General features: G+C 40.1%; 1 protein-coding gene across 7 annotated transcripts in view; it reads left to right on the top strand.

Annotated features, from left to right (window-relative positions):
- The window catches only part of COBL (cordon-bleu WH2 repeat protein), a 155,010-nt gene extending 139,334 nt beyond the window's left edge, over nt 1–15,676 (top strand). For 6 of the 7 annotated variants that reach the window (XM_063163413.1, XM_063163387.1, XM_063163404.1 and 3 more), the window contains 5 exons: nt 2,316–2,419; nt 3,633–5,641; nt 6,254–6,373; nt 8,629–8,883; nt 14,376–15,676. In XM_063163413.1, coding sequence (XP_063019483.1) covers nt 2,316–2,419; nt 3,633–5,641; nt 6,254–6,373; nt 8,629–8,883; nt 14,376–14,393 — 2,506 coding nt within the window. In that variant the 3' untranslated portion in view covers nt 14,394–15,676. The remainder of the gene's footprint in view (nt 1–2,315; nt 2,420–3,632; nt 5,642–6,253; nt 6,374–8,628; nt 8,884–14,375) is intronic. The other variant, XM_063163376.1, reaches the window with a different exon arrangement.
- The last annotated feature ends 10,910 nt before the right edge of the window (nt 15,677–26,586 follow it).

Genomic DNA, 26,586 nt, shown 5'->3' with positions numbered 1-26,586 from the left:
GATGAGCTGGCATAGTCTTCATGAAATTAGGTCTCGTGAGTTTACAGATTTTTCTTCCAGGGTTTTGGAAACACCTTCTCCGCAGTAGGTCAGAGAATGAGTCTCAGTGTGTGTCACTTACTTGCCTCCAGCTGTGTGCAACTATTCTGCAAGACCAGCTTTGTAAAGAAGAAAGTGATATTTGCTTTCCATGATGGATAGACTTGTTGTTTAGCTGGTGCACAGTTTGAATGGTTCTCCCATTGTAAATGTTCTCTCTGAGTTTGCAAATAAATTGTTTTAAAATGCACTCAGAGTAGAGTATTTTTTATTCATTTTATGAAACTTCCCACTGCAAGAACAATATGAAATTCAGTTAGTTCCTTCTTTCTGCCATTTTCACATTGAGAGTTTTGTTTGCCAGTCTTCTCTCCCAATTCGAATGCTGCAAGAAGTGTAAATCTTTTTGTCAGATTGCTCAGATGAGTAATCTCATTGATTTATGGATGCATGTGTGTGTGTGTATGCATGCCTCAGGGTACAGAGGGACTGCAGTCCTACAGCGCCAGGTGCCTGCGCTGGAGACTTTAATTGATTTGCTCCACCATCCTTGCAATCCATCAGGGGGAAAACTCAGTTTACCATGAATCTTGCAGTGTGGACGCTGAGCCTGAGCATCATAAGATCACACTGGCTTGTGGGGATGTTCAGGGCCTGTCAAAGCTCAGGTCAGTGGCAGATGTCGGAAGAAATTTTATTCCAGTCGCAGTGCACCCTGTATCCTCATCTGTATTTAAAACAACCAATACTGATTTCTGTCTTTGATTCCAGTTTAGGAAACCTCTTAGTCATATATCAAGCCTTGTTGTCTTGAATTAATCCCATCTGTGTATTCAGATACACAACAATGTGTGCATGACAGTTTTGGAAGGCTTCCTTGGAGGTGTATGTTGTTGTTTTCATTGATACCGCATATGCAACGTCAGCTTTGTAAGTGCAAGGCATTTTAGGTAAAAGCAGAAGGATCAGGCTGCAGGACTACTACAAAAGACGTAAAGGAGAAGTGAATGCTAAATAAATAATGAAGTAAAATAAAATCAAATACCTGATGCTTCAACATGTCCTTTCAGTTGCTCCTGGCATGAGCAAGGGAAAAATCAAACAACAAAGTAACGAAAAATTATGCTACATTGTTGGACGAAATTTAAATCAATGTCTGGAAACATGCCTGCATTTTTAGTCAGATTACTATTTTAAAGGGAAGAAGAAAAATGGCATTTTTCAGGTAGTGTTTGGTAAACTAACAAAAAAAAATCTGTCGTATTACTGTATCTATGCAGTTAACGGTATGATCTTGAAAAGGGCAAATCTGCTTCACCCAGTTAGAGTTAGTTTAAGTGTGGCTGGAATGGAAAGCGACTTTTTCAATAGATTAATCACAAGGGAAAAATATAGATACAGTGTCACAGACCACAACATCTTAAATTTGGGCGAGGTAACTGAAAGAAATAAATTGTCCAATGTGAAATTCTAGTTTTGATGATTTGGATAAAAATGATCTGCTGATCAAGATTTTCCTCTAATAAAAATGAGAACTGTTGTGTACCAGGTTGCCATACAGGTGGTTTTTGTTTGGTTTGTTGTTGTTTTATCTTTTTATAATTTTGAGGGGTGTTTTTAGGATTTATTTTGTTTCATTTTCTTTTTCTTCTCTTCTTTTAATAAGCCAAATCAACACTTGGCATTCATTCTGATTTCAGACTTGTCTTAGGTCATTGTACAGCTTCATCAGTTTTCTGGCAAAATCAGGTCCCTTGATGTTTCATTAGAAACTGCTTTCACTCCCTCCCACACCTCAAGATGCAGAGTGATTGTCTAACAGTACTTCGAGTGTACTTATTTTTCATTACCATGCAATTTTTATTTAATTAAGGTGCACATATATTGTTACAGCGGGTGCACAGGATTGTTAAGTGGTCTGCCTTAAAATTGTATGGATGTGCAAAACCTTTGTCCTGGCATATTCTGTGTTTCTGCAGTCCAGCTGAAATGTGTACTTCACACTGAAGCCAGACCATTTCTTTGCAGGCTTTATTAATCGTAATCTTTTGATTACCAGCACACTGGGTTTGCTCAAGCCCCACTGAGATCTTTCCTAGATGTGGATGTGTCAGTACAATGGTTCATGTGTAAGGCTACACATTTTTCATACTTTGGGGAATGAGTCTGAGAACCCCAGTGGGAGCAAAGGGGCTGAAATTATAGTGTGTTTCACAGCAACAGTGCAAATTGAAAGAAAGGGGAGACACTCAGTGATTTTCTTCTCTTTCCTTTAGCAGGCAAGATGAAGCAACAGCTTTGGCTAAGCATGGGAGTGAAGATACATTCATTACAGCACAGCTCCACCAGACTTTGGCTGACCTGGATGAAGATTTAGAAGGTAGGAAAGTGTGTGTTACCTCTGAAGTGCCAAAGACAGGGACCCAGCCAGTGGATGCAGAATCAAGCTGTACTCTTGAGACATCCTCTATGTTCCTCACTGAGATCAAAGGGAACAACTCCGGAGTGTGAGGTAGAATGTGGTCCTCCCAAAGTGGCTCCTTTGCTTTAGGAGCAGACACCCTTTATAGGCTCCCACTGAATATTTTTCAAACTGCATGTCTGATTGTTGTTGCATTTCAATGTCTTCTACCAAAAAGAGATGAACAGCAGTCAATGGACACATTTTATAGGCCAAATTTAGTATAATTTCACTGACTTCAGTGACTTTTCAGTTATGAATTTAGCTTTGTGTTTAGTGAAGAATCCCTCTGTCTTTATTTTGTCATTGTGAAGTGGAAAAGGGTGGAACATTTTTGTACCCAGTGTCTCCTCTGTGTTAACAGGCACATTTAAAAGTTAAAATTGGAAAACATGAAACAGTGCGAAGAGATAAAATGTCATATTGAGCTCCTCTTTTTCCTACTGTGAAAAAAAACCCAACTTCTCTATTATTGGTTTGTCAACAAATGACATTGATTTTTTTTTTAACTTCCCATCTTCATTTTAATACTTCTGTGATGGAATTTAGTCTGATTTGATTTCGTGTGAGTTCTCAGACACAGCCGTTCTTTAGCTTGTGTTGTAACCTTTGATTTATACCAGCAAATTTGAGAGGATATATAGCCCTATTGCACAATGAGGCTTCTGGAGTCACTGGTGATAAAGGATAAGAAGAATGGAGAAAAAACTAAAAGTACTGGTTTGCTGGGCTGTTATTACAAACCAGGTCTGGGAAATATAATTTGGAATCGCTTACTGTTTCTTAGAAATGTTTCTACTTTGGAGTCATATGGTGAAATGTTTATCACTTAGATAAGTTAGTCAAAGATAAGGTATGAACAATAGAAGAAATTCTGCTTTCAGCTTCATTTGTGTGTTTCCCACTGGCTGAAGCAGAACTGCAGGAATATTTTGCTGATCCTAATCAGCAACCCGACAATAAGAAGGACCCGGACGTCCCCATTTTTGTAATGCGGGCATAAAAAAAAGTCAGTTACTTAATGTGTAACTAAAATACATGGTTTGCTTAAATTTGTACTGGCTGTTTGTGTAATTTATAGTCATAATGCCTAAATACTGCCCATATATAACATTGTATGTGTATTTTGCAGCAGTGGATGGTGTCAGTAACTCTGACTCTGACTACACCAGTGAAGCCTTGAACCCACATATAAGAAAAGTTGAGGCCACCCAAGATGTTTCCATTTCTGTTCCTGTAACAATCATAGATGATGGTCCAGAAATTACCACCTCTAACTCATATGAAAATCAAGAGGTGGAGATTAAGGTTTCACAGACCATCTCAACGGACTCAGTTCATGCACGAAACTTCACAAATAAAAACAACAATGCAGGCTCCTTTGATAAGGGACACACAGATGGTGGAGCTGTATACAAGGACCTAATATATCAGCAGCCATCTGAAAATGAATTCATTCACTTGCCTGTGGAACAGAGGAGAGATATGTTTGAATCTCTCACATCCTCCTTTGAAAAAAGAAATGAAAAGAACTTAAGACTGGAATCCTCTCCTAAACATGGTGTGAAGTCTGAGGAATGTAAATCCAAGCTGAGTCCATCTCACTCCAAAGCCACAGTAGATATCAGTACAGCAAAAGAGAAGCTAAGTCCAGTTAATGAATGTAGTAGCAGGGAGAGATCTCTGAAAAAAAGTAAATCAGAGTTAGAAATCAAATGGCCGCCAGCAAAAAAAACAGAAATAGAAGTCCCATCAACACCCACATGGTGTCAGCGTGCCCAGAATTCAGGATCAAGCTACGAACCTAAAATGGGCATGACAACGTTTAAAGTTGTCCCTCCCAAACCCGAAGTAAGACATTTTGATAGAGGAGTTTCAGTCTCCACTGGTGCCATTAAGATAGATGAACTGGGCAATCTTATAGGCCCAAACACCAGTGTCAGTAAGCTTGTACAAGGTTTTTCTCCTGATGAAAGTGAGGAAATTCATATTGGGAGAGTGAAGGCATTCTGGAGGTCAAGTTCTATGGAAAAGCAAAGTGATGACTCTGCTGAGCATTTTCCTAAAAAGTCAGCAGTCACCACAAACTCTAAGCCCTTTACTATAAAACATGAACACAAACCTGTCTGTCTTTCAGCTCCAAAACCTGCAGCACCACAAACTGTTACTACCCAGGTAGCTGAAAGACAATCTGAGAATGAGAGGACCAAACTATCTCTTTCAGTTACCCAGCCCCAGGTAACACCATTAGCAGCCCCAGCTGTTAGTAAGGACAAGCTGGAACTCCCGTTCGTAAAGCCACACAGGAGAACTTCAAGCCAGTATGTTGCCTCTGCCATTGCAAGACATATCAATGCAACTACCTTTAAATCTGACACTATGGAATATAATGAGAAAGATGAAAACAAGCAAGGGGCAGGAGAGGTTAAGAATGAAGCGGAAGTTTCACCGAAAAGATGTATTATTGTGGCCAAATATAGCCCTGTGGAAACAGAATCAGCAGAAACAAGAGAAACCCTTTCAAGTATTTTTGCTTGCAGTCAGAAAGCATCCCACAGGTTTACATCTGGTGATAATTCTGGCATGGAAAACAAAGTAGTTAATATCAGGGCACCAAATCAAGCAACTCCTGTGAGTTTCTATAAAAAGAATGCCAGTGTCCCACTTACTAAATCCTCTTCAAAGGATAACAACAGTGCAGAAGATGATCATGGTTTAAACAGCAAGCAAAGTGTAGCAGAGAAAAAGACTGTGTTTGACCAGAAATGTGAGACTTTGACCCATACTAATTCAGCCTCATCCCTCAAGTCTCCTGATCTCCAAGGAGCCCCATCCTCTTTCAGCTCGTCTTTACGAGTCACTAAATGGCGTCCCACTAATGGTGTACAAGTTGGTTCACTTAAAGCTTCACCTGAGCTAAATGGTGCAGCAGCAAATGCAGAGTCAGAACAGGAGGAGAAACCTGATGATTCAGATGTTAATACTGTTGGTGAACTGGATATTAATGTGCAGACCAATATTTTCGGACCAAAGAAGAAGTTCAAACCTGTCATCCAAAAGCCAGTTCCAAAAGACACATCATTGCACAGTGCCCTAATGGAAGCCATTCAAACAGCAGGGGGAAAGGAGAAACTCAGAAAGGTAAAGTGGAAACCTTTTTAAACTGATCAGACTGCAGAGCCCTATATTCACCCTGTCAGACACCAGAGGTTTGGTAACTTGTACAGCTGCTGGTGAACCGGAGAACGCAAGGCATTTGAAAAATTTATAATGGCAAAGTGCAGACCAAGCTGCTGCTTATTCTGCACATCCTGTATATTGTGCAACATCATGGCTGCTGCACTAGCTGGGTAGGCAGAGGGTGCATAGACACAGATAAAAGAGAGGTAATTGAGGTTAGTCTAAGAGCCAAACCCTCATTTCTGTGTGTTATGTAAAAACAGGAGCACACAGCATGGAGAAACTTGTAAATATCTGCAGTGAAAGAAAATTGCATTTTGTTTTACTAGGGTATAATAATATGCCACTGACTTCATGCTCAGAGGATATGGACTGCATCTCCAAGTACAGCATTACTGTCTACGCATACCCTTACTGTGCAGTGTGAATAAGGTTTTACAAGCAGGCCCAAAAAAAGACAAACTGATTAGTCTTCATAGTTTGCATTCTGGTACAATTGCCAAAAAGTGTTTCCAAGATATCTCTAAGTAAATATCTAATAACAATGTGAGGTTTATTCCCTTCATATTCTAGGTTTCAAATGGTGCATTAAATGGCAGTCATGGGAAACCCTCATACACTGAGCCAGAGAATGAGCGCTCAGCCCTACTAGCAGCAATTAGAGGCCACAGTGGCACCTCAAAGCTAAAAAAGGTAAGGAATCAGGATGGTAAGTGATCTTTGAAGGCCATTCTATTCCTTCTGAGTGTTTTGAATAAACCCAAATATCCCACAAATTAAGCATTGTGCTGCAAAGACAGAAATTGAGGGGCCAACCATATGACAGAAGACCAGATCTTACTTATGCAGACAGCACCGCAGGTTCAACCCTATTCTCTGCTATAAAATTTAAAGGTCTTTCAAATAGTGTGCTTTTAGCTTACAAAGAAGCATGTAGAAATCCAAACCAATTACAGGGAATGTACACAGAAGACATCAAATATTCATCATTTTCACATTTAGGTGGAATCTTTTTCTAGAATGGTTTTGGTTGGAGAGGATTTAAGCATTATGTAGTTCCAACCCCTCTGCCTTGGGCAGGGACTTCTCCCATTAGACCAGGATGCTCAAGGCCCCATCCAACCAGCCCTTAAATACCAACAGGGATGGGGCATCCACAGCTTCTCTGCACAGAGAAGCTGTAGTTTAGGAGTTTGCAGTTGGATTAATATATTTGCATTACCTACCCTATATATCCAATTTCAGCTCCCTGAAAACACACTAGGGCTTCTTCATACGTGCTGTGTATCTGCTAACATAGTGCAAGTTGTATGCAAGTAATTGATATTGATGTTTCATCAACATTCACCACAGCAGGATGATTCCTTCTCTCTGAAAGATTATCTAACCATTAAAGCATCTCTTATTCCTAATAGCCAAAACCTGCATTGTTCTAGCCTTAGTTTTCACTCAGTTGACTAATCTGGCCAAAGATGTGTCCTTGGCAAGGAGGTTCCCCTTTCCCTCGTGCAATGACTCAGTTCATTAGCACATATCCAGATAGCTGGCATGAGATAGAAAAATTCTCTTGCCTGTGTTAGGAAATTACTTCACCCCTCAAATATCCTACTGCCCTTGCTGCAGGTAGGGCACAGCTTCCTCTGAGCCTGTGAGCGGGATGTGCTAAGCAGCAGCAATCTTCACACGTACTTAACTACATTCTGCATTCATTAGGAATAAATAGCAATTTGTGTAAAAGAGGCTCTGACAATGAAGTCATCACTGAGAGTTTTTTGAATACTTTCCTCTGGCAGAGAAGTTTTTGCCATGATTTTAAAGGAAGTCACCTAGAAACCATATGCTTTTTCACACCATGTCACCTGCACTAGTTAAATCAGAGTGTTTGTGTGTGTACAGGGCACTGTACAGATGTGGTGTCCTTTTCAGGTTGTCTCAAATGTTTGCCTTTTATCTAACATGACATGATGCTCATATATATATTGTATGTATATATATGTATAGGGAAGGAATATAATACAGGAACTCTCTGTGGATTATTTTAGGGGAGATGACCCCTTTGATTTTTCACCACAGAACCTGTGCTGCAGTTTGTCTGAGAAATGAATTATAATGGATCTGCTTAGAAACCTATTTGGCCCATAGTACTGAATTTCTTAATAATTGCTGAATCATTTTAATTACTAACAATTCATCATGATTGTTACCAGTATTAATGGAAAAAAGTATCTCTTGACACAGTTGGTGGAAAAGCTGGCTTAGTCTGAAAGACTGTCTTCTTTGCCTGCATGCATTTAAAGTAGGATGAGTTTCCAAGCTGGTAATTTGTGCAGAAATTTTAGTTTCTGAAATTCCATAGAAATACACTTGGAAGAATTATCAATTGATTTTGTCCTCAGTGCTTTCACGTAGCTCTCTCTGGTATTTTTTTTTTTTTTAAGTATGGATGGAAACTTTAGGTTTAATGGCTTTTTTTTCAGTGAAGCTATGTCTGAGAGCTCAGATCTGGAAGAGCTTCTCTGTCATCTGAGATTATTTCTGTGCAGCCCAGACTGCAAAAAGTAATCATATTCCTGGGTGGCTACTGCAGCCTTAATATATCTTCCTGATTCCAAAACCCTTGTGGTTGTTTCCAAATTAATACCAAGTCCAGCTTTCTCTCTTACCTTACATGCCAAGAAGAGTTACAGGATGCTGAAGCTCACAGTAAATAAAGATTGAGTTTCTGAGACAGATTCAATGCCAAGTCCTCGATGCTGGTAATCAGCCCAGCTGAGTGATGTGAGTGAGTAGTAACAGATGTTCAACCCCATGAGCAAACAAAAGTACTATGGGTTTTACATCATCCAAGAAAAGTGAAATTGGGGTACTGAAAGTGAGTCTAATGTCAAATAATTACAGTTTAGCCATGCTTGATATTAACCCCCTTCTTTCAACTGCATGATGAGCAGATCTCCTCATTGGCCTCCCAAGAGCTGCAGCGTTTGAGGGACGCAGAGCGGTCCTTGCAGAAGGCAGAAGACCTTCAGGAAGAGCAGCTGTGTATCCCACCTGCCCCTGCCCAGCCACCACCACCACCTCCCATGCAGCTGTCAGCAGCAGCAGCTCCTAAATCCTCTGCCACAGCTTCAGGTAATCCAATGGAGGCAAGGCAAGCCCTGTTGGAGGCCATCCGCTCTGGTGCCGGAGCAGCAAAGTTAAGAAAGGTAAATGCACTTTTGTATTTTACAGTGGATGAAGCAACCTGTGCTTGCTGTGTTTTCAGAACTATTGTTAAGCTGTTCTAGGCAGACATTTCTTTCTTCTATCAGAAGGAGGTACATGCACTATTTCCTCTGACTGAATCAAAGATCAGGAATGTATTTGAAACCTTTGAACAGCTAATGAAACACACCCATGCATATATGCAACCATGCGAACAGACAATGTGTTTTATTAAAGAGACCATCAAGAGCATGACTATAATTTCATTTTCATGATCTTTTCATTCTGTGTTATCTGGGATAATACTGGATGTCCTTTAGACAAGGTGAGCCTAAGAAAGATCAGATATGAGACCCTGAAGCAAATTTATAAATAAATATTCTCTGCTAACTTCTGCAGTGTGTCCTAGACGTTGATTCCCAGCACTTAAACCTTGATCACATGTGCTAAGAGCTGTCAGTGAAACTGTGAGGTCAATTTAATGTCTGCCTGAACTTTATTAATTGAATTGTGTGTGTTTCACTTTTGTGGTTAGATGTGAATCGGTCAGCTCCCAGATGACTAAATGCTCAGTTGCCTGTGTGTGATTTTTGGAGTAACTTTACTTATCTCTTTGATTAAATTTTGTTCTTCCCAATCTCAAGTTATACTGTGTTTCTTGGGAAAGAGAAGCAGATCAATTGTCCTGAGTGGAGGCATCCCAATATTGCACTGCAGTATCCAAGAGTAGACTTTGATCCAGGGACTTAAAGGAATGTAGAAAAGCAGATATAGTTTTCCCAACACATGAGTTAGCTAGTTAGCTGTTACCAACCATAAATGTGTAAATAGACTTTAATCTTCCTTACTTTTCCTCATTTAAATAATTTTAAAATGCACTCAAATTTTAATTTTCAGAAGTTGTCAAAACAAAAATCCAATTTCTGATAAACCAGAAATTCCACAGAATCAGACAAATGGCACAAAACAAAGCAGTGTTTCAGGGAAATTTACGTCAGCATGATCTGATTACATCAGGAACCTGGATGTGCAGTTAATTTTTCATGTGAAAAATTACATCTATGTTATGCATACAATTATGAGGAGCAGCTGAGTTCACACTTGGTTTGTTCAACTTGGAGAAGGCTGAGGAGCAACCTCATTGCAGTCAGTGCTTTCCTTGAGGAGGGCAGCTGAGGGGCAGGCATGGACTCCTCTCTGTGGTGGCCAGGAACAGATCCCAAGGGAATGGAATGCAGCTGTGTGATGGGAAGTTTCTTCAGGAAAAGGTTTTTCCCCCAGAGGGTGGTTGGGCACTGGAAAAGGTTTCCCAGGGAACTGGTCACAGCACCAGCCTGACAGAGGTCAAGGAGCAGCTGGATGATGCTCCTAGTCATATGGTTTAGTTTTAGGCATTCCTGGGAGGAGCAGGGAGTTGGATTCAGTGATCTTTATGGGTCCCATCCAATCTGAGAAATTCCGTGATTCTAAGACTAAAAATTATGAAGAAGTCAGGCCTTTATTTCCCCACTTGACCAATTGACAGAAAAAAATGGGACTTGGACATTGAAGGGCACTTCATGCGGTTGTTTTCTAGATACTTCCAAATTTCTTGTTCTTCCAACTGCATTGCTCTTGCAGAAGTCTCTGGGGGAATCCATAGCTCTACTCATGAAAACAAGTCTTTATCATATCTTTGGGGATTTATTTCATAACACTTGGATAACCAGTGCAGGTCATGAAAGTACACCAGCTAGACTGATGTATTCTGCTAAATACTGTGCCTGTCTTGTCTCATTTCCAAGACAGAATAATTTTTGCTACTTTTGACATTGAAACAACAGAAGAGTACATTTCATTATATAGGTCTCTTATGGAAATAAAAGAGAGCAGTGTTTTGTCCAAGACAGAGTATGATTTTCTTATTACTGTGCTGTCCTTCCAGATACTGGATATGCAAGCTAGTCTTATGTGTGCCAAAGTCATCATGACATTTTGACATCTGAGATTTCATGCCCTTGATGACTGATTAAAGTAAAAATATTGTCAGATTTCTGAAAAAGCTTTCTATCCAGTGTGTTTTAATATCTCTTCTAGTATGCATTATATGGTGAGCCAAATTCTGATCCTTCCCTGCAATTGGACAACTTGGTGAGAGCAAAAGTTGAACCCATAGAGGACCGTGAACACATAATAGCTGAATATCAAGGTTTTCTTCCTTTACCCGTGTCTAAGGAACACTGAGATTTTGTAGGCAGTGGCTGACAGGTTGCTTTGTGCCAGGGCTGAAGCAAATTTTTTTCTTTGTTTTGCCTCCTCTGTCAAAGTTCTATGATGGTGTGATTTGGAGATGGGAGCACAGCACTGTTTTTGGCTTTGCTTCCTGGAAGATTTTCGTTGCAGCAACTAGGCAGCAGAGTAGGTAGTTCAGTTCAGTAATGGCATCTGTTTCTCTTCCATTGTCTTCTCAAAGTCTTCTGGGACAAAGACTTCTGACAGCAAAGTCATTTATTTAGCTGATATTGTGAAGAACTGGGAAAAATCTGTGTTGCTGACAGCAAAGTCGTTTATTTAGCTAATATTGTAGAGAGCTGGGAAGAATCTGTGTTGCATAATTATGTGTGACTCGGTGCTTATTTATGTGGGGTTAGTTGCAATGGAAGTAGATCAAACATAGCTGTCATGGGAAGCAAATGTAAAAAGCAACCAATTACCTAGATAAGGAGCATCCCAACAAACATTTGAGCTCAAGTATTATCTGTGAAAAGGCAGCTCCTCCACTCCTCCCCTGATTACACAGCTGTTTGCTAAAGTCATGAACTTTAAGGTTAAAAACTTCACTGTGCAGGAAATGAGGAGAGAAGTTGCTGCAGGCTGACCTTGCTTAGCTGAGAGTCAGGGTCCGCACAGCACAGTCTCTAATTGGGTCAGCCAAAAGAAACCAGAGCAGAAATAGATGCTTGAGGGAAATGCCAAGTATAGGTAAGATAGTATTTGCATAGCTCTCCTCTCTCTTCCTTAATCCGTTTTTTGGAGTACTGTGCCTGTTTGGGCAAATAAATCACTCTTTGTTTTGAAGAAATAGCTTTCAATTGCACTGTTGCTGTCCACAGACTCCTGAAGGAAAATTCTTGCAGGTGCCAAGCCCATTTGAGCCTGCTCAGTCAAGTGGTTCATCCCTAGTGCAGGGCAGTTCAGAGACCTGCCAGAAAGCAGTTACACTACAGATCCTCCCCAAAAGAAAGGGAGACATGGATGTATTACAGGAATGGGATGAATTTACCAGTCTGGAGAAGACCTGACAGTGTGCAAGGAAGTGACCCTTTTCTTAACTTTTTAAAATGATCTGTCAAGGAACCTGACAGGTGTTCAACACATCCAAAGTACAACAGCAAGTCAGGGAGGTGGCATTAAGTAAAGCCACCATCCAGGATGGGTTCCCTGGTGCCTTTGGTGGTTACTTATGAGAAATGAACTTGTCTCACTAGCAAGGAGGGTGTCCCAGCCATGGGATCTGCCCCACAAGCAAAGGAGAATCAGCTGATCTAGGAAGTAAACAGTTCATCTGAGACCAAATTTTGGCTAATTCTGGTGGACAGAACTCAGGTCATAGAGCTGTACCATTTAATGTTATGATTTTAAAAGTGAACTAGTGTTTTCCTTAAATTGTGTCAAACAGTATCATATAGTTAAGATCTCTATGTGCAGTTTTCAACTTCCTATTTGCCATCTCATAAAATGCAAAATAATGCAGCTAGATGTCTGAAATTCTCTGTATCAATGGATGTGTATTTTTCTGCTTATGTAACTTGCCTTGGGATTTACCATGACTATTTGTGGATAAAAACCATAACTACACATGCAAATAACCCATTAGATGTCTAGCTGTAGGTATAGTTGCAGCACAAGTCCATGCAGGATTAAAAATCTTACTCAACAAAGGGAAGCTATAAAAGTTGCTTTAGCTTATATGCCATAACTCTCTGTACTCAGAGATTTGGTAGAAATATTGCAGAGGAATTTGTCTGAACGTGGTGGGGAAAGCAAGTTATATCTCTGAAGAATAGTCTGTTGCTCTTGGTAAAGTGATTGCTTCAGACCACTTTTTAATGACATGTGCAAGGGAGATTCTGCAGATTCCATGTATTTTCCAATAAAGATTGGAGTTGCACTGAAGTAGCCTTTTCTGTTTGTTCACTGAGATTTTTAAAAACTAATTTGGCTCCATCACAATTCCCACAAGCATTCATGGTGATGTTTGGCATCAGCATTAGGTCACGTCAGCTCTTGATACGTGCAGTGTATCATTCTGTTGGCAATCAAAGGAGCCAGGTAAGATAATTACTGCACCAATTGCAAGGAGTCCCTGTGTTCTCTGGGATAATTTGGAGTTGGTTGTCAACAAGTAACGCGTCGAACGGAATTATGTCATGTTGAGTGTCTTCTAGGAAGCATGGCCTAGTTCCATACCTTTATGTCAAGCCGTGGACTATTCTTCTCACATAAGCAGAGAAGTATAATTGTGAATGAACAAATACTGCTTCTTATTATCAGTATCTGTGGGTGCAATGAAAGAAATTACAGACTCAAAGCCACAGTTGATGTATGCTTTGGTGTGCTGGAAATGAGGCAGGAGGCCCAATGATAAGGTTGACCAAGCTTGATATACAGGTAGTCAAATGAGCTTATAAAGTGATTCTAGTTCCCATGCACAGTGAGAGGCAGGCATTTGCATGCTGTTACTCTGTTTGAATTGGAAGATAAAACATAATTTGAACTCTTCACCTTGCTAATAATTCATACCATGACCTATTTTTTTCTTCAAGAGTAAGGGTCAAAATGGAAAATTTAGACTTGATCAAATGCATTATTCCAGCTTTTGTGGTGACCTTAATGTATATCTCTCTGATAGAATCAAAGCTCAGTAACTTTGAATTTGGAAGAACACCTTAGCATATGTATTTAAAATAACGAATATGCTTAGATGACCCGAGGACTGGGAAGGAAGATAAGCATTTGTGTGTGTTTCCTGAATCAAAGCCACCAGGAGTTTCCTTCATTCAATCAGAAAGCAAAGTACTCATTAATTCATTTTCATGGCCAGTGACAGCTAACCAATAGAGAGTAGATTTTGACTGTTGATGTTGCATTAGATGCAAGAGATGTAAAAGATGCCTCTGCAAAAGATATTGCATACTTGCAGCCGGGGCTTCTGTTCATTCCACAAAATGAAGGAATTTCACAGAAAAATGCATTACCTACATTCCAGAAATAACACAATTGCAAACATAATACCTAAGGATGTGTGAGGTGTGGGTTTTTAGGGAAAGATAGCACTTTTCATTAAACCAAGTGATATAGCTAGGGAAAAAGGCACATAAGCTTAAGTAGTCTCAAGGAGCAGATGAAGAAACCAAGCTTGAAAACCGCCCCACGGGAGAATGTTTGGTTAACAATGTCAACAGTTGGAGGTTTAAAAATATGTTGAATGATCATGTGCTTTTCTTTGTTACAGGTCCCTCTGCTCGTTTGAATCATGTAAAAAGAATAGGTAACTGGAAAATCTAACCCCGTATGCACCCATAATCATCATTCAAAGTCTGAAGTGGCAAAAAACATCAAGAAGTTTAGTTTATTCTCTTGACTACAAGCCAAAATAAGTTGTAGTTAATTTTCTGTGTGTCCCTGCATAATGGTTCTAAGGGGAAAATATGTTGCTCTGCTGTAAAGCTTCTGTGCCAAGGAATTGTGTTTTGCCTCTGAATATTTAAGGTTGCCAATAAACTATTCTTGTTGGCAGGTTAATAAGAATATAAACACTGTGCAGTCCTGTGTTAATACTTAATTGTGTTTATGGGCAAAACTAAAAACTTTGCTAGCTATCTGAAAAGTAATACTCATTTCCAGCTGTTAAAAATATACAACTATTTCAAACTGTTCACTTGCTTCTTTTTTGATTTCAAGAAGGGCTGTAAGCGATTAGGGTGAAAACCAGAGTAAAGATCTATTAAAAAAAACTATCACAAGGAAAAAGTTATGATACCTAAATTGTCATGTGCTGGGGTCACTGGTTTTTAAAATTAAATTAACTTTGTATCTCTGCTGGAGCTCTGAGAAAGCAGGCAATCAATAATGGATGTGAGACAGTGTCTATTGAAAAGTTACTTATGGGGTATGACGTATAGAATGCTAATGTGCAGAGATATGCTGAACCCTGGTAACAAACATGGAACTTCAAAAATATTGAGCCACCTTAAAGGATCTCTATTTGCAACAGACTGTGAAGGTTATAAATATGATTCAGAGTATAGAGGTCGAAGATGTAGAATGCATTCTGCACTGTAAAATGAAGTGGAGCTGGTTTATGTCAGTAACGAGGACTTTTGTGTTCTATTATTCAGGTCATGCATAAATTGGCCCTTGGTTTCTAATGTGTATGGCTGTTGTATGTTGTCTCACAAGTATTTATAGCAGCATCTTTTTCAAATGTTAACTACTTTGGTAGTTGTTGTTGTACATATTTTGAAAATATTTCATTTAATTGATTAACTTAAAAAGGACAAATGAAAATGCTTTTTCACATTTCCTATATTGTAATGAAACTGAAGAAGATGAAGTTTGTACATTTACATTTTTATAATCACAGACTACAGCAGTGGCAGATTTTTTCTTTAAGCTGGAATTTAAAATGTATAGCTATGGACTGTTGAAAGCACGAGAATATTTAGCCATCTGCATTTAATGTGACTATATATTATAAATTATAAAATATTGATGTCTGTTAGTGCCACAAATAAAAACAAAATCAAAACCTGACATGACTTTAAAGGCTCCTTTTTTTGTTAAATATTTGCCATTTACTGAAAGAAATTGGAATTAGAAATGGACTTTAGCAAACCAGTATGCTGTGCTCAGTATCTCAAGTCTAACATAAAATATCTCAAGCCAGGAAAGTGCTCACCGCTAACAGTTTAGAAGTGCAGTAGAAATCACCATCTAGGATCAATATGTGAGTTATATACACTTCAACAATGATGGAGTACTAGTAATGTTCCATTTCCTCATTAGGGAAGCTTATATATTCAGAATTAAGGTGCTCAGTTGCACTCTATGATAAATAAGATCACCTCTGTTGATTGTGGTTATTGTGTATTTTGCCTTTAAAGTTTTCTCAGTGTGCTAGACATCAGAGGCACTACCATGTTGAAAATGCTATCACAGGAAAAGATTCAGTCACTCATAAGTGTGATGCTGTAGATATTCCCCAGAGCAGCAAATACTCCTTCCTTGGCTGGCTGCTGCAAGGCAAATTTCAGTGCATCTCTCCTTCTGCTTGTTCTTAGTGTTGCCTGAAGGCCCTGTGTGTATAGCCCTTCTTCCTAACACCCTTTTAGTGTAATAAGTTATATGAGTACTTACTTTTCAATGTAAGGGATTCAAAACTGGATTTTTGGACGATAACATCCTCTGGGTTTCACAATGCAAAAGTTCTGGTTCTGGGTGATGGCACTATATAGAACTAAAGTTTCTAAGTTTTATTCATAGCTAAACTTCTGAGTAAAAGCTATAAAAACAGCTACAAGATAAGATGTCATCTTCATTTTGACAGAAAAAATAAAATTACAAAGATCCTGATGGCTCAGTCACAACTCAAACTAAAAATGGAGGGGGTGTTCAGCTACCTACAGTAGGAAGCCTAGGCTGGTATTCATTCCCTTCTCATGGTAATGAGACTTGTGTCTGCTCTTAAACTGTCATCCAGGTGCTGTTGAACTATTGGTAGGAGCTCAGTTTAACCCCAGATGAAGTTAGATAAGAAATTAGTAGATTTTGCTGTAAACCCATTTATAATGAAGTCCAGTTACAGGTATGACCCTTCCATATAGTAAACTTCTGTTCATGCTTTTAGTAGTAATAATGGTTAGCTCATCCTGAGTTAAAAGAAAAACCCTGAAATGTGTCTGGTAAAGACATGGCCTTCTCAGCAACAAGTATTTTCATCTATCTGGCTGCTCTTGCTCTCCCACGCTGTTTGCTAGTGCAGACACAGCCTGTGTCTAGAGATGCACACGTTGCCCAGGTTACACCCTGACATGTCCTGTCATGGCACCGCCTGCAAGCTCCTTTCCTTTTTGAAGGACTGCAAGAAGGACAGGGAGCTCCCCTTTTCTTTGGTGTCTCTCCACCTAGATTGTCCCCACAGCCAGAGGAAAGGCTCAGATTCATCCAGTCCTTTATTTATTTTTATTTTTTTTTTAGTAAGAGTTTGGAATTAAGTGAAGAAATGGTATCACCACGGAAACTGAATGGAGAATTTGGGTTTGATATCTTTATTTATTGCACAGGTATAATTCAATGTTCAGGGCTTAAAGAAATCCAATCTCATGTCTCAAATAAAAATTTCTACATCTTCCTTCCGTTTTTTTACATGTTTTTTTTAATTTTTTCTAAACTTGAGTTTAGAGTAATTGTCAACCATTAAGTCAGCCATCATTAGATCCCTCTGATTAGATATTTAATTTAAATAATACTGGTTGTCTGCACAAGCTATTTGATTTAGAGAAGTTCAGTATAGATTCTTTTTTATTTTAAAGACAGCCTGTTAACGTTAGTCATGCAAAGTATTGGACCGAAGGACCTCTTGACATGCACATCAATCTACAGAGTTTCAAACATGGTAGGGTTCTACTTCCCCAGCTCATACAAGTGATTTGCACTATTTATGCTACATTTGCCACAGCCAAAAATTGGCACTTCACCAGTGTGTAGGAGAAAGAAAGAGAACAAGAGATGCATTTATGAAACAATGGAAAACTACACCCTGAGATAGTTTTCCCTCTAACTTCTCCAGAAAAGAAAGAAGCAGTTCTATTGTTGAGTACTGCTTAGCATTAAGCACAAGGTTTAATTTGAATCCAAAGATTTGCACAAATCTCTATTTGAATCAGTTTGTCTGAATGAAATGTTTATAAATCGGTCTTTTGTTGGTGCAATATGAAAAATAGTTGTCTTCTGCAACCGTTAATTAGCAACTTTTACATATGTTAAGTATTTATTTGTGTGTATTGTTTCTCATCTCTAATCCCCTGTTGGGTTACATATGCATTATGTGTACCAACGTGCTTTGCCTGTGAGACTTCTGTTAAGATTTATTAGACTATTCCCATTGTTCTCCATTTGTTGTTGCTGAGCACACACAGTAAAATACTCCATGTCCCTGCTATGTAGCTTTAGCTGCCATAATGGTTGCATTTCCCCACTTGCAGAAAATGACCTTTGCAATGATAAAGTTCTTTGTTAAACAAAAAAAGAAACAAATTCCTGATTTTTCAGTAATGTTCACCTGGATTTTGTGCATCACTGTTTTGATTTGCTTTACTTTTTTGTTGCTGAGTATGGTGTGGAGTTTGGTTCATAGCTGACGGCTTCCTTTGCTGGAGAAATATCCCTATAGTTGCATTCTCAGGGTTGTTCATCAAAGTATGGTAAGATGGATGACCTTTTCCAAAAGCAAAAAGGTACCTTTTTTTTTGTTATTGTTACCAAATATAATTATTTGTTAAATAAATATAATTTGCTTAAGTATATTACATGATGCTGCACCAGATAGAAAAATACCACTATCCTCTGTCTACCAACTTTTTGTTCTTGTTTAAACAGTTTCTGATTTATTGCAGTATTGAAGACTTCAAAAAGAGAGAGAAAATAGAACTACTTAACAGGAATATTGTGTTTTTCACACTTAAGGAGTTTAGGAACAAGCTCCCTTCCATAGTCTGTTCCCTCCCATCACTCATTCCATATGTACAGGAGCACGCGCGCGCAGAGTCTCCTTCGTCATTTCAGAAGGTCAGGAATAGTTAAAAAAGCATCTTTACCACGGGATCCTTTTCCATTTTTAACAGTAGCTTTTTTTGTCCTGTAAAATAGGAACTTCCAGAAAGTCAGGGACTAAGTTTTGGCGCAGTCACAGCAGCGATACACAGTCACTGCTGGAAGCAATGTCAAACTCAGCTCCATATAATGCTATCTTCAGCCAATTTCTTTTCCTTTGGGTTTTTTTCCTTCTTTCCTTTTTTGTCTGAACTGATAAAAGCATGTACGTGCCATGTCTCTTTTCTGAGGTCATTATTGTGCTTGAATCCCTAAAAGGTTTTCCCCTGAACAAAGCATAGTGGTGTTGCAGTTGAACACCAGACTGAAAGAGGACATTTATTCATACACAAACACCACTGTCCAGTTTGCAAGTCAGGAGCTTGAAAAGGAAACCTTATTGAAAGAACAAGACTGTGGAATATTATTGTCTTGTACATCAAAACCTGTGTTTACTGTAACAGGAACAAAGCAAACACAGTGCAAATAGGCGTGGGCTTTCTTTGTCTTGTTCCATGCATTCAACAGAGGGGTTTCTGTCAGAAGCACTGGCATCTGTCCCTAGTAGTGCTTGGCACGGGTGAGTGGGTCACAGCTCAAGAGTACTAATTTGGGTGGCACCACTGATGGGTTGTGCCACTGGTTTGGGCTTTTTTGCCTTGTGATAAGCCAAAATGTGGTTTGATTTAGTCGGTGCTCAAGACTGGAAACCAAGTACCTGTGCTGCAGCAACGAGTAATCTATGGAGAGTGATCCATGATCCAGTGTGTGCCAACTACAGCTCCCAGATGCCAGTAGCCAGTGCAATCTCATCTTCTTAAGCCAGAGGTAATGATAATGGTGAAGGGAGAGGGAAATGGATGCATCTGACTTCTGACAGAACCAAGGAATAAGCCACATGTAATTCAAAGAGCTGCAGCCCTCCCTGCCCCAGCAACATCTAACAGTGCAAAGGACATGCAGAAGGTGACTCAGTAAGCAGCAGGTCCATCAAAACTCCTGATAGGTCTGAATTTTACGGACAAGACCCTGAAACTGCACATATCTCTGCTGATACAGCTACCTGGTGGGTTAGCATGCTCAAGACCAGACTAAAACTCTCCCAGTATAGACCCTTTGCTGATAAAATCCAGCTCTCAGTCCTTCAGTCAGCTCAGGAGGTGGGTGTACCTGGCAGGTTCCCAACCAGCAGCACCAAACACAGAGCAGTGGTTTGGCTGCCTGCACAGTGCATGCTTCCTCATTCATTAGCCTCGCTGCTAATGTTCCAAACTTCCCAACTTATGGAAGGAACTGTCAGAGGCAATTTGCAGGCCGCCAGTGCTGCAGAACTGCAAAGAGTTATATTTTTATGTGTTGATGAATAATTTAGCAACAATTCTGTGTTATGTAAAATTACTGCTTTACTGCTACTGGGGCCAATGTTCGTACAAAGTGTTCTAAGCCCAGTTATACAAGTTAAAGCTTGCTAGTTTTATCCTATGCATCTGTTATTAGAGATAATTTTTCCAGGTTCAAACTGGGAAGCAGAGCAGGTCTTTCATTCCAGGAGTGGGAAGTTCCACATCCTCATTCTTCTTTATAGTCCTGACCACCCTACCTATTTCTAAGTGGTCAGTTTTGCACTAGGTTGTGCAGTAGTGCTGGTTTTCCCCACAGAGGAGGAGGCTATGTAATACATTTCCATATAAATGCAATGGAAATCATCAATCCTCCAGACCTTTGCTTTATACTACAGAGTAACCTAAGACATATTTCCATGCACTTAATGTGGGCAGGGAACACAGAATATGGGCAGATGTAGATATATCTGGTTTTGGTTTTAGATTAGAAGTTGTTCCTTTGAGATTCCACCTATTTTGTACTCAGAGCAGGATTTAAAGTTTAGGGAAAGAAAGGAGTATTATTGCCACCCAAAAGCAGGCTTGTAAGGGTAAAGTGAGATGGAAAACCTACAGTAACTCAACATGGTCCACATCCAGAAATGGAGAAACTCACAGGCTTCCCAAGGACTCTGCATCTCAGCGACTGCTTCTGCCGTATTCTACAAGTGTTGCCAAGAGATGCTTAGTTGCAAATGCAAATATGTTCAAGGCTGAAGGATCAAAGAGCAATTAAATTAAAAACTGCTGACAGGTCAATCTTAATAGTCATTTCCATGCTGAAATAAGTCAATAAATCTTAGCATGCAATAAATCTTACCACATAAAGGTGGGCTTGCATAACAGGAAAATGTAGTAAAATATAGCAATATATTTTATGCAAATGCTTTTTAAAAGTAATGAGTAGCATGTTTTATTCATCTTGTCCTGGCGTCAAAGCGGTCAAGAAGACATTGGACTTCTGGAATGGGTTAATCCTCTCCAGCAGCAGTGTGCTGAGCAGGCAGAATGCCTTCTATTTATATTACTATTTACTTATATTTGTAAATACAAGCCTTAATTGAGCTCCTGAGTCCTGCTGTGTTTGGTACTGTGCAATCACCACATAAGTGACTGTCCCTGCCCCAAAGACCTTTACAAACTAGAAAAGTCAGAAGAGGAGGATGGGAGCAGAGCAGTCGTGTGACTTGCCTGAGGTCACCCAAGCTGTTAGTGGCAGAGGCAGAACTGGAGCCTGGGATTCCTGTGCCATTCTTTGGTCCTGTTTTCCAAGTCATACAGCTTCCTGGCCTATATAATAAATACAGTAAGTATGGATCATATAAGAAACAAACTCAACCTCTCTGGTATCAACCTCTTTTAGTAACTCAATATGCCCTTGTGTTTTTATCTGTTCTCTCAAATGCATTAAGTATGAAATATTAGATAATGCTCCTAGGTACTTGTGCCTATAATGAGATACATCTCCAACAAACACCCAATACAAGACGGATTTGGAATTCAGCTGCTAAATTTAAAACAGATTTTCTGTGTGGTAGAAGATCCCTCATAGTTAAATAGTCAATAAGTCCATCACAGCTTCCTGCCCACCTGTAGCTGTACTGCCCACTCTCCCTAAGGGAAGATCCAAGAGGAAAAGGTTCCTGATACTGCTGCTTCAGCAGTGCCTGAGTGCCTTAACAAGGATCTTTCTATTAGCCCCTGTGTAAACACAGGATGGCAGCCCTGGCAGGCAACACCAGGTGGAGGGAGCACGGATCATTTTAAATCATTTGCACTTTCTAAATCACCGGGCACGATCTGCGAAGAGTGGATCTTGTGTTACACACTGTGCTTGGGAGGCAATGGAGACTATTCCCAGCTAATAAAATTCACAACAAATGACCCGACACAGGAGAAGTCCTGTTCTCAAGGAAAAGCTTTACCCCAGCTCACAACTTGCCCTTCTTCTTGCAGTGGAAAGACTGAGGATTTTAATCCCAATTCAAAAACAAGTCAAAACATGGTGAGTCCAGTAATTGCACAGCCAAAAATAAAGGGGTTGGGGGCAACTTGTGCTTCCCTTCATCCTCCCCCTTTTTTTTTTGCCTTGGTTCAGAAGAGCTGCTCTTAGGCTTGTGTGGTCTATGGCAAGATGCATTACCTCTTTTCCAGAGTGTTCTTCCTGGTGCTAACAGACAGAGCCCAACCCAGAGCAATAATGTGCTGCATGTTCCCAAAACTGTGAACAAAAGGTGAGGATCTCTTGTTTTCCTCAGAATGCAGGTCTCATGTTACATGTCTAAAAATGCAATATGAATGAGATTTCAAAACTAATTTAAACCTGTTCCCTTTGTATACCTTTAACCAGAAGAAAGTTTTCCACTGTTACCAACAATGGCAAATATGCCCTTTTGGCTCATATGCCCAGGAAAGTAAATTGTCACCAATAATCAAAGGTAGCATTAGAAAAAATGGGTCTAACTTGCCAAGGGAGATTTCTCCCAAGAGCAGGTAACATTATTCTCCACTGCAGCAAACCAGTCCAGCACTGAAGTCTGCCAGTGAAATACCAAATGGAAGACGTAAACCTGGTTTTATAAAAAACACATCCCAGGTCTACCTGACCTGTGCCTAGGAGCAGATTTTATTTTTCAGTGTGTGAGGCAGAATTTTCGGAGATGAGGAATGATGAGTCAGACCCACAAAATCATGAGACCAGTATCCAGTGTGATGAGGGTTGCATTTTTCTGTTTTTAAGGGAACAGGTTCTGCCATGTGGTTTGGTCTGCCTGATTTCTAAAACTCCTTTGTCTGTCTGTGGGGTGTGGGTAGAGCTGTCAGCACCATCCTCTCCTACTTTGTCCCCCCAGCTGTGCTGCGGGGTCAGGCAGGGAAACCCAAAGTGGCCCCAAAGGCAATGAGCAGTTCCAGGAGAAGGGATGTGGAGTCAGCACAGTGCTCAGGCAGCCCTGGTGAGCACAGCTTCTCACTCAGCCCCTGTCCACACCAGTATCTCTACACAGGACATTAATTGTAGCCTAAAAAGGAGAAGAATGAGAATAAGAAGGATTAAAGTACAATATTCCCTGCAAGCACTGTCATTCATGCTATCAGGCTACTGAATATTTGACACACATTTACCAGGGAGTGCTGAAAGGTAGTTCAAGCCAGTGCTCAAAAAAAAAATCTGGCCAGATTACTTGTAAACCAGTTTTTATAGTATTGAGGGGGGGAAAAAGACTGTCTTGAAACCTTTGCTTAGGCCTGTTGGACTCAGGTTTTGTACTGTGCAGCTATTTCCGTTCGAGGTGTGATATTTTTTACTGAAATAGATAAACTAATAGGAATCACTAGTTGGGGACACTCGTTCTGGCACAACAGTGCTTTATATACTAGCTTATTCCACACCGCTTGTATGGAAATAGAAATTTAAGCATAAATAGGCTTCTTTATACTGATATAACTGTTTCTACCCTAGGGAAATTAAACCATTTTTACTATGCTAGTGTAGCTACAATTTTGTGTGTAGCCAAGCCTTTGCAGTAGAGCACCTTCCATGTGGAAAAGCCCTCATGGCTGCCAGTGCCTCACTGTGCCAAAAAGCTGCAGAAAGTCAATGGGATTATTCAGATATTAGTTATTTCACTGGGCAAGGCTATCAAAATCTGGTGGAGAAGGAGGAGGAGTGCTTTCATTGTACTTTAGTTTTCTGCTAAAATAGTCCACGTCTCTGTTATGGTTTTGCTGATATCTGGAGGCAGCAGACAACAGATATGAGAGTCAATTTTTTGTAACACATTGCAACAGGAAGAGTTACTTTTACAATGTCTTCATAAGTTCATTTTGCACAAGAGGAATAAAGCTTTAGTAGCAGAAGCCTGTCACTATGAGTCTTTCTGCTTTGGAAATGAACATCCTTCCTTTGCTCACACCTGGGTATCTCCAATTTAACTCAGCACGATACAGAAGCAGAAGGCCATTATCCTGTGAGATAATAGCCTATTCAGTTGTCATCGCTTACAGACAGTGTATGTTAGGCAAAAAAAAGAAGAAATACAACTTTTAAGAGTAGTCAGCAATCATGTGAAGCTTTTCACCTTAGAATGCCTTGCAAACTCTAGTTATATTTAAACTCATCTCGCTGGAGTATGTCTATCTGTGTGGGTGCTCTGTCCTTTCTTACAGGCTCTATGTAAACATACCAAGAAGACAGGCAACACTCACAGGTCAGTGAATGTAACAGGAAAATGCTTGAACTGTGCACAGCAGTGGCTGGGAAATGGTGAAGCTCCTGTTGTTGGGACTCCTGTGGGAGGAGAGGGAAGGGAAGGGAAGAGAAAGGCAGGACTTCGTTTTTCGCAGCGTCTAGTTGTGCTCAGAAATGGAGTCGGCCTCTCCATTTAGGTGAGAAGAAAAGTGACTTAAAGAATGGGTTGGAAATGATTTTTAAATACCTTCTGACAGCATGATTACTTACTGCATTATAGATGGGGTATGCAGGTTGGTGACCCAAGTCTTTTCCCACTAAATGTGAATTCACAGTCTTCCTCTCTTTGGCTGTAATAATTTAGAGGTCGTTTTGGCAGTGTGGAACATGGATTAATTCACCTGCTATCCTGATGGCCATTATGAGAAAATCACAAAGTCCGGGAAGTGCCTTGATTTTTATGACTGAAGTCTTCTGCAGACATGAGTCTATTATTCAGCTGCAGAGCTCTGTGGCCCTTGAAGCTGAGTAGCAAGGGTGAAGGTCACTGCTCTGCCAGTAATCACATTGCTATTACATGAAGTTTTAATCAGCGAACACTGGGCAGATACAGCTCGGGTACCATACTGTTAAATACAATGGAATTTGCCCCACAGATGACTGTAGGTCCTTGTTGTTAAATCAACTCTGCCTGTTTACCTTTCAGGTGCAGATCAAACACATGAAATGTGCCATAATCCAGCTTTTTCCACATCAGAGGCTTGAAGAAACCACTTTCCTGTAGCATTGCATATAAAGAGGTAACATTTCTTCATTTGCCTCACATATCAAGACTCAAGGTAATCAGTCATTCATTCTACATCATAAATAATACATGTACCCAACCAAACACAAAAGCCTGTACTTCTGTCTGTTTTCCCTCCACACTTTAATAAGATCATCTGAATTTCAAGATGAAATGTGCAGTCTCATATTTAAATCATTAGGTCCCTGTGTGGTATTTTGTCTCATTTTTGCAAGGTCAGGGCACCCAATGTGGTCAAAGAAAGAAGGAAAGATAATGACTTTATCAGCAGAACAAAAAACTGATTCAGGGTGAAGAGAAAATAGGGGACTCATAGAGGATAAAGGCTTGCTGGGGATTTGCAAGGGAGCTGTAAATCTGCTTTGAGACTACAGTGAGATGCACCTTCCCTGTGGTACAGTGTCCTGCCATCATGAACCCTCAGCTCCTCTGCTGGCCCTTTCCCAGGTTTGGATGGGTTTTGCTGAAAGGGTAGCAGTCCAGCTTCCAAAATACTCGTGGCGATTTTAGGGAAACTAGAACAGTCACGCAAACAAAACAGTATTTCACAATATCAATGTGTGTCCAGGAGCTAAAACTTCCTGGTTTCTGTGCAGTTTCTGGCCATGATTCCCTATTTGGAACAGAGTATGGTCCTGAGACCCAGTAAGCCTGGGTTACATTTTTGTCTTCTCACAGACTTCCTCTGTGACCCTGGGCAAATCACTCCATTCTTGCATGTCCCAGTTTCCAGAGCTGTGTTCCTACAGGATATCCTCTCTGCTGGCCTCCCCTGTCTTGTGTGCTCCAAAGGAAATCTGCCAGAGGATGAATAGGGGGCTGAATTGTTGGGCATTTGTTAAGCACTGGGGAGGTCCAAACCTTAGGCAGCAGTTGTGCTCCCCCTAACACATGACTATCATAATAATGTGATTATTTAACCCATTCAGCTCCCCTGGCTGTTGGACTGCAGGTATTTATGGTGGGTGGCCCCCTCAGAAAGGTGGTGGGGATGATGTTTGTGAGGCACTGCTTAGATTAAAGGCGCTAAGTTGTCCTTACTGTCAGGTCCCAGCAAGTTCTCATATGAATGCATTGGGCACAGAAGTATCAAAATAAATGCTGCAGTTCTTATTAGTTCTAGCACAAGCAGAAGCAGGACCTCAATCACAGTCCAAGAAAGAGTGAGAGAAAAATTTGGCAGGCAAAGTACACTATGTTCTCATGTCATCTTTAAATAACCATTTAGCTAAAAAAAAAGGTTACCTATAAATCCAAATGGAGACAGATGATTGAACTCCAAAGCTAATTTATAAAAAATGTTTCCAAAGCCTACATGCCCCATGTTATCTTGTGCAGCAGCCTGGACCACAATAACCTGGGCAATACCAGGACCCCTCTTGGGAGTGTCGACTGAGGCACAAAATAGCTACAGAAGTGTAGCTATTAACTATTAAATGTAGAGTGTTGAATGAGTAACAATTGCAGAAGTGTCATG

This window comes from Melospiza melodia, chromosome 1 (assembly GCF_035770615.1).
Source record: "Melospiza melodia melodia isolate bMelMel2 chromosome 1, bMelMel2.pri, whole genome shotgun sequence".
Lineage (NCBI taxonomy): Eukaryota > Metazoa > Chordata > Aves > Passeriformes > Passerellidae > Melospiza > Melospiza melodia.
The sequence above is the reverse complement of the archived record's forward strand: the minus strand, read 5'-3'. Positions and strand labels throughout refer to the sequence as shown.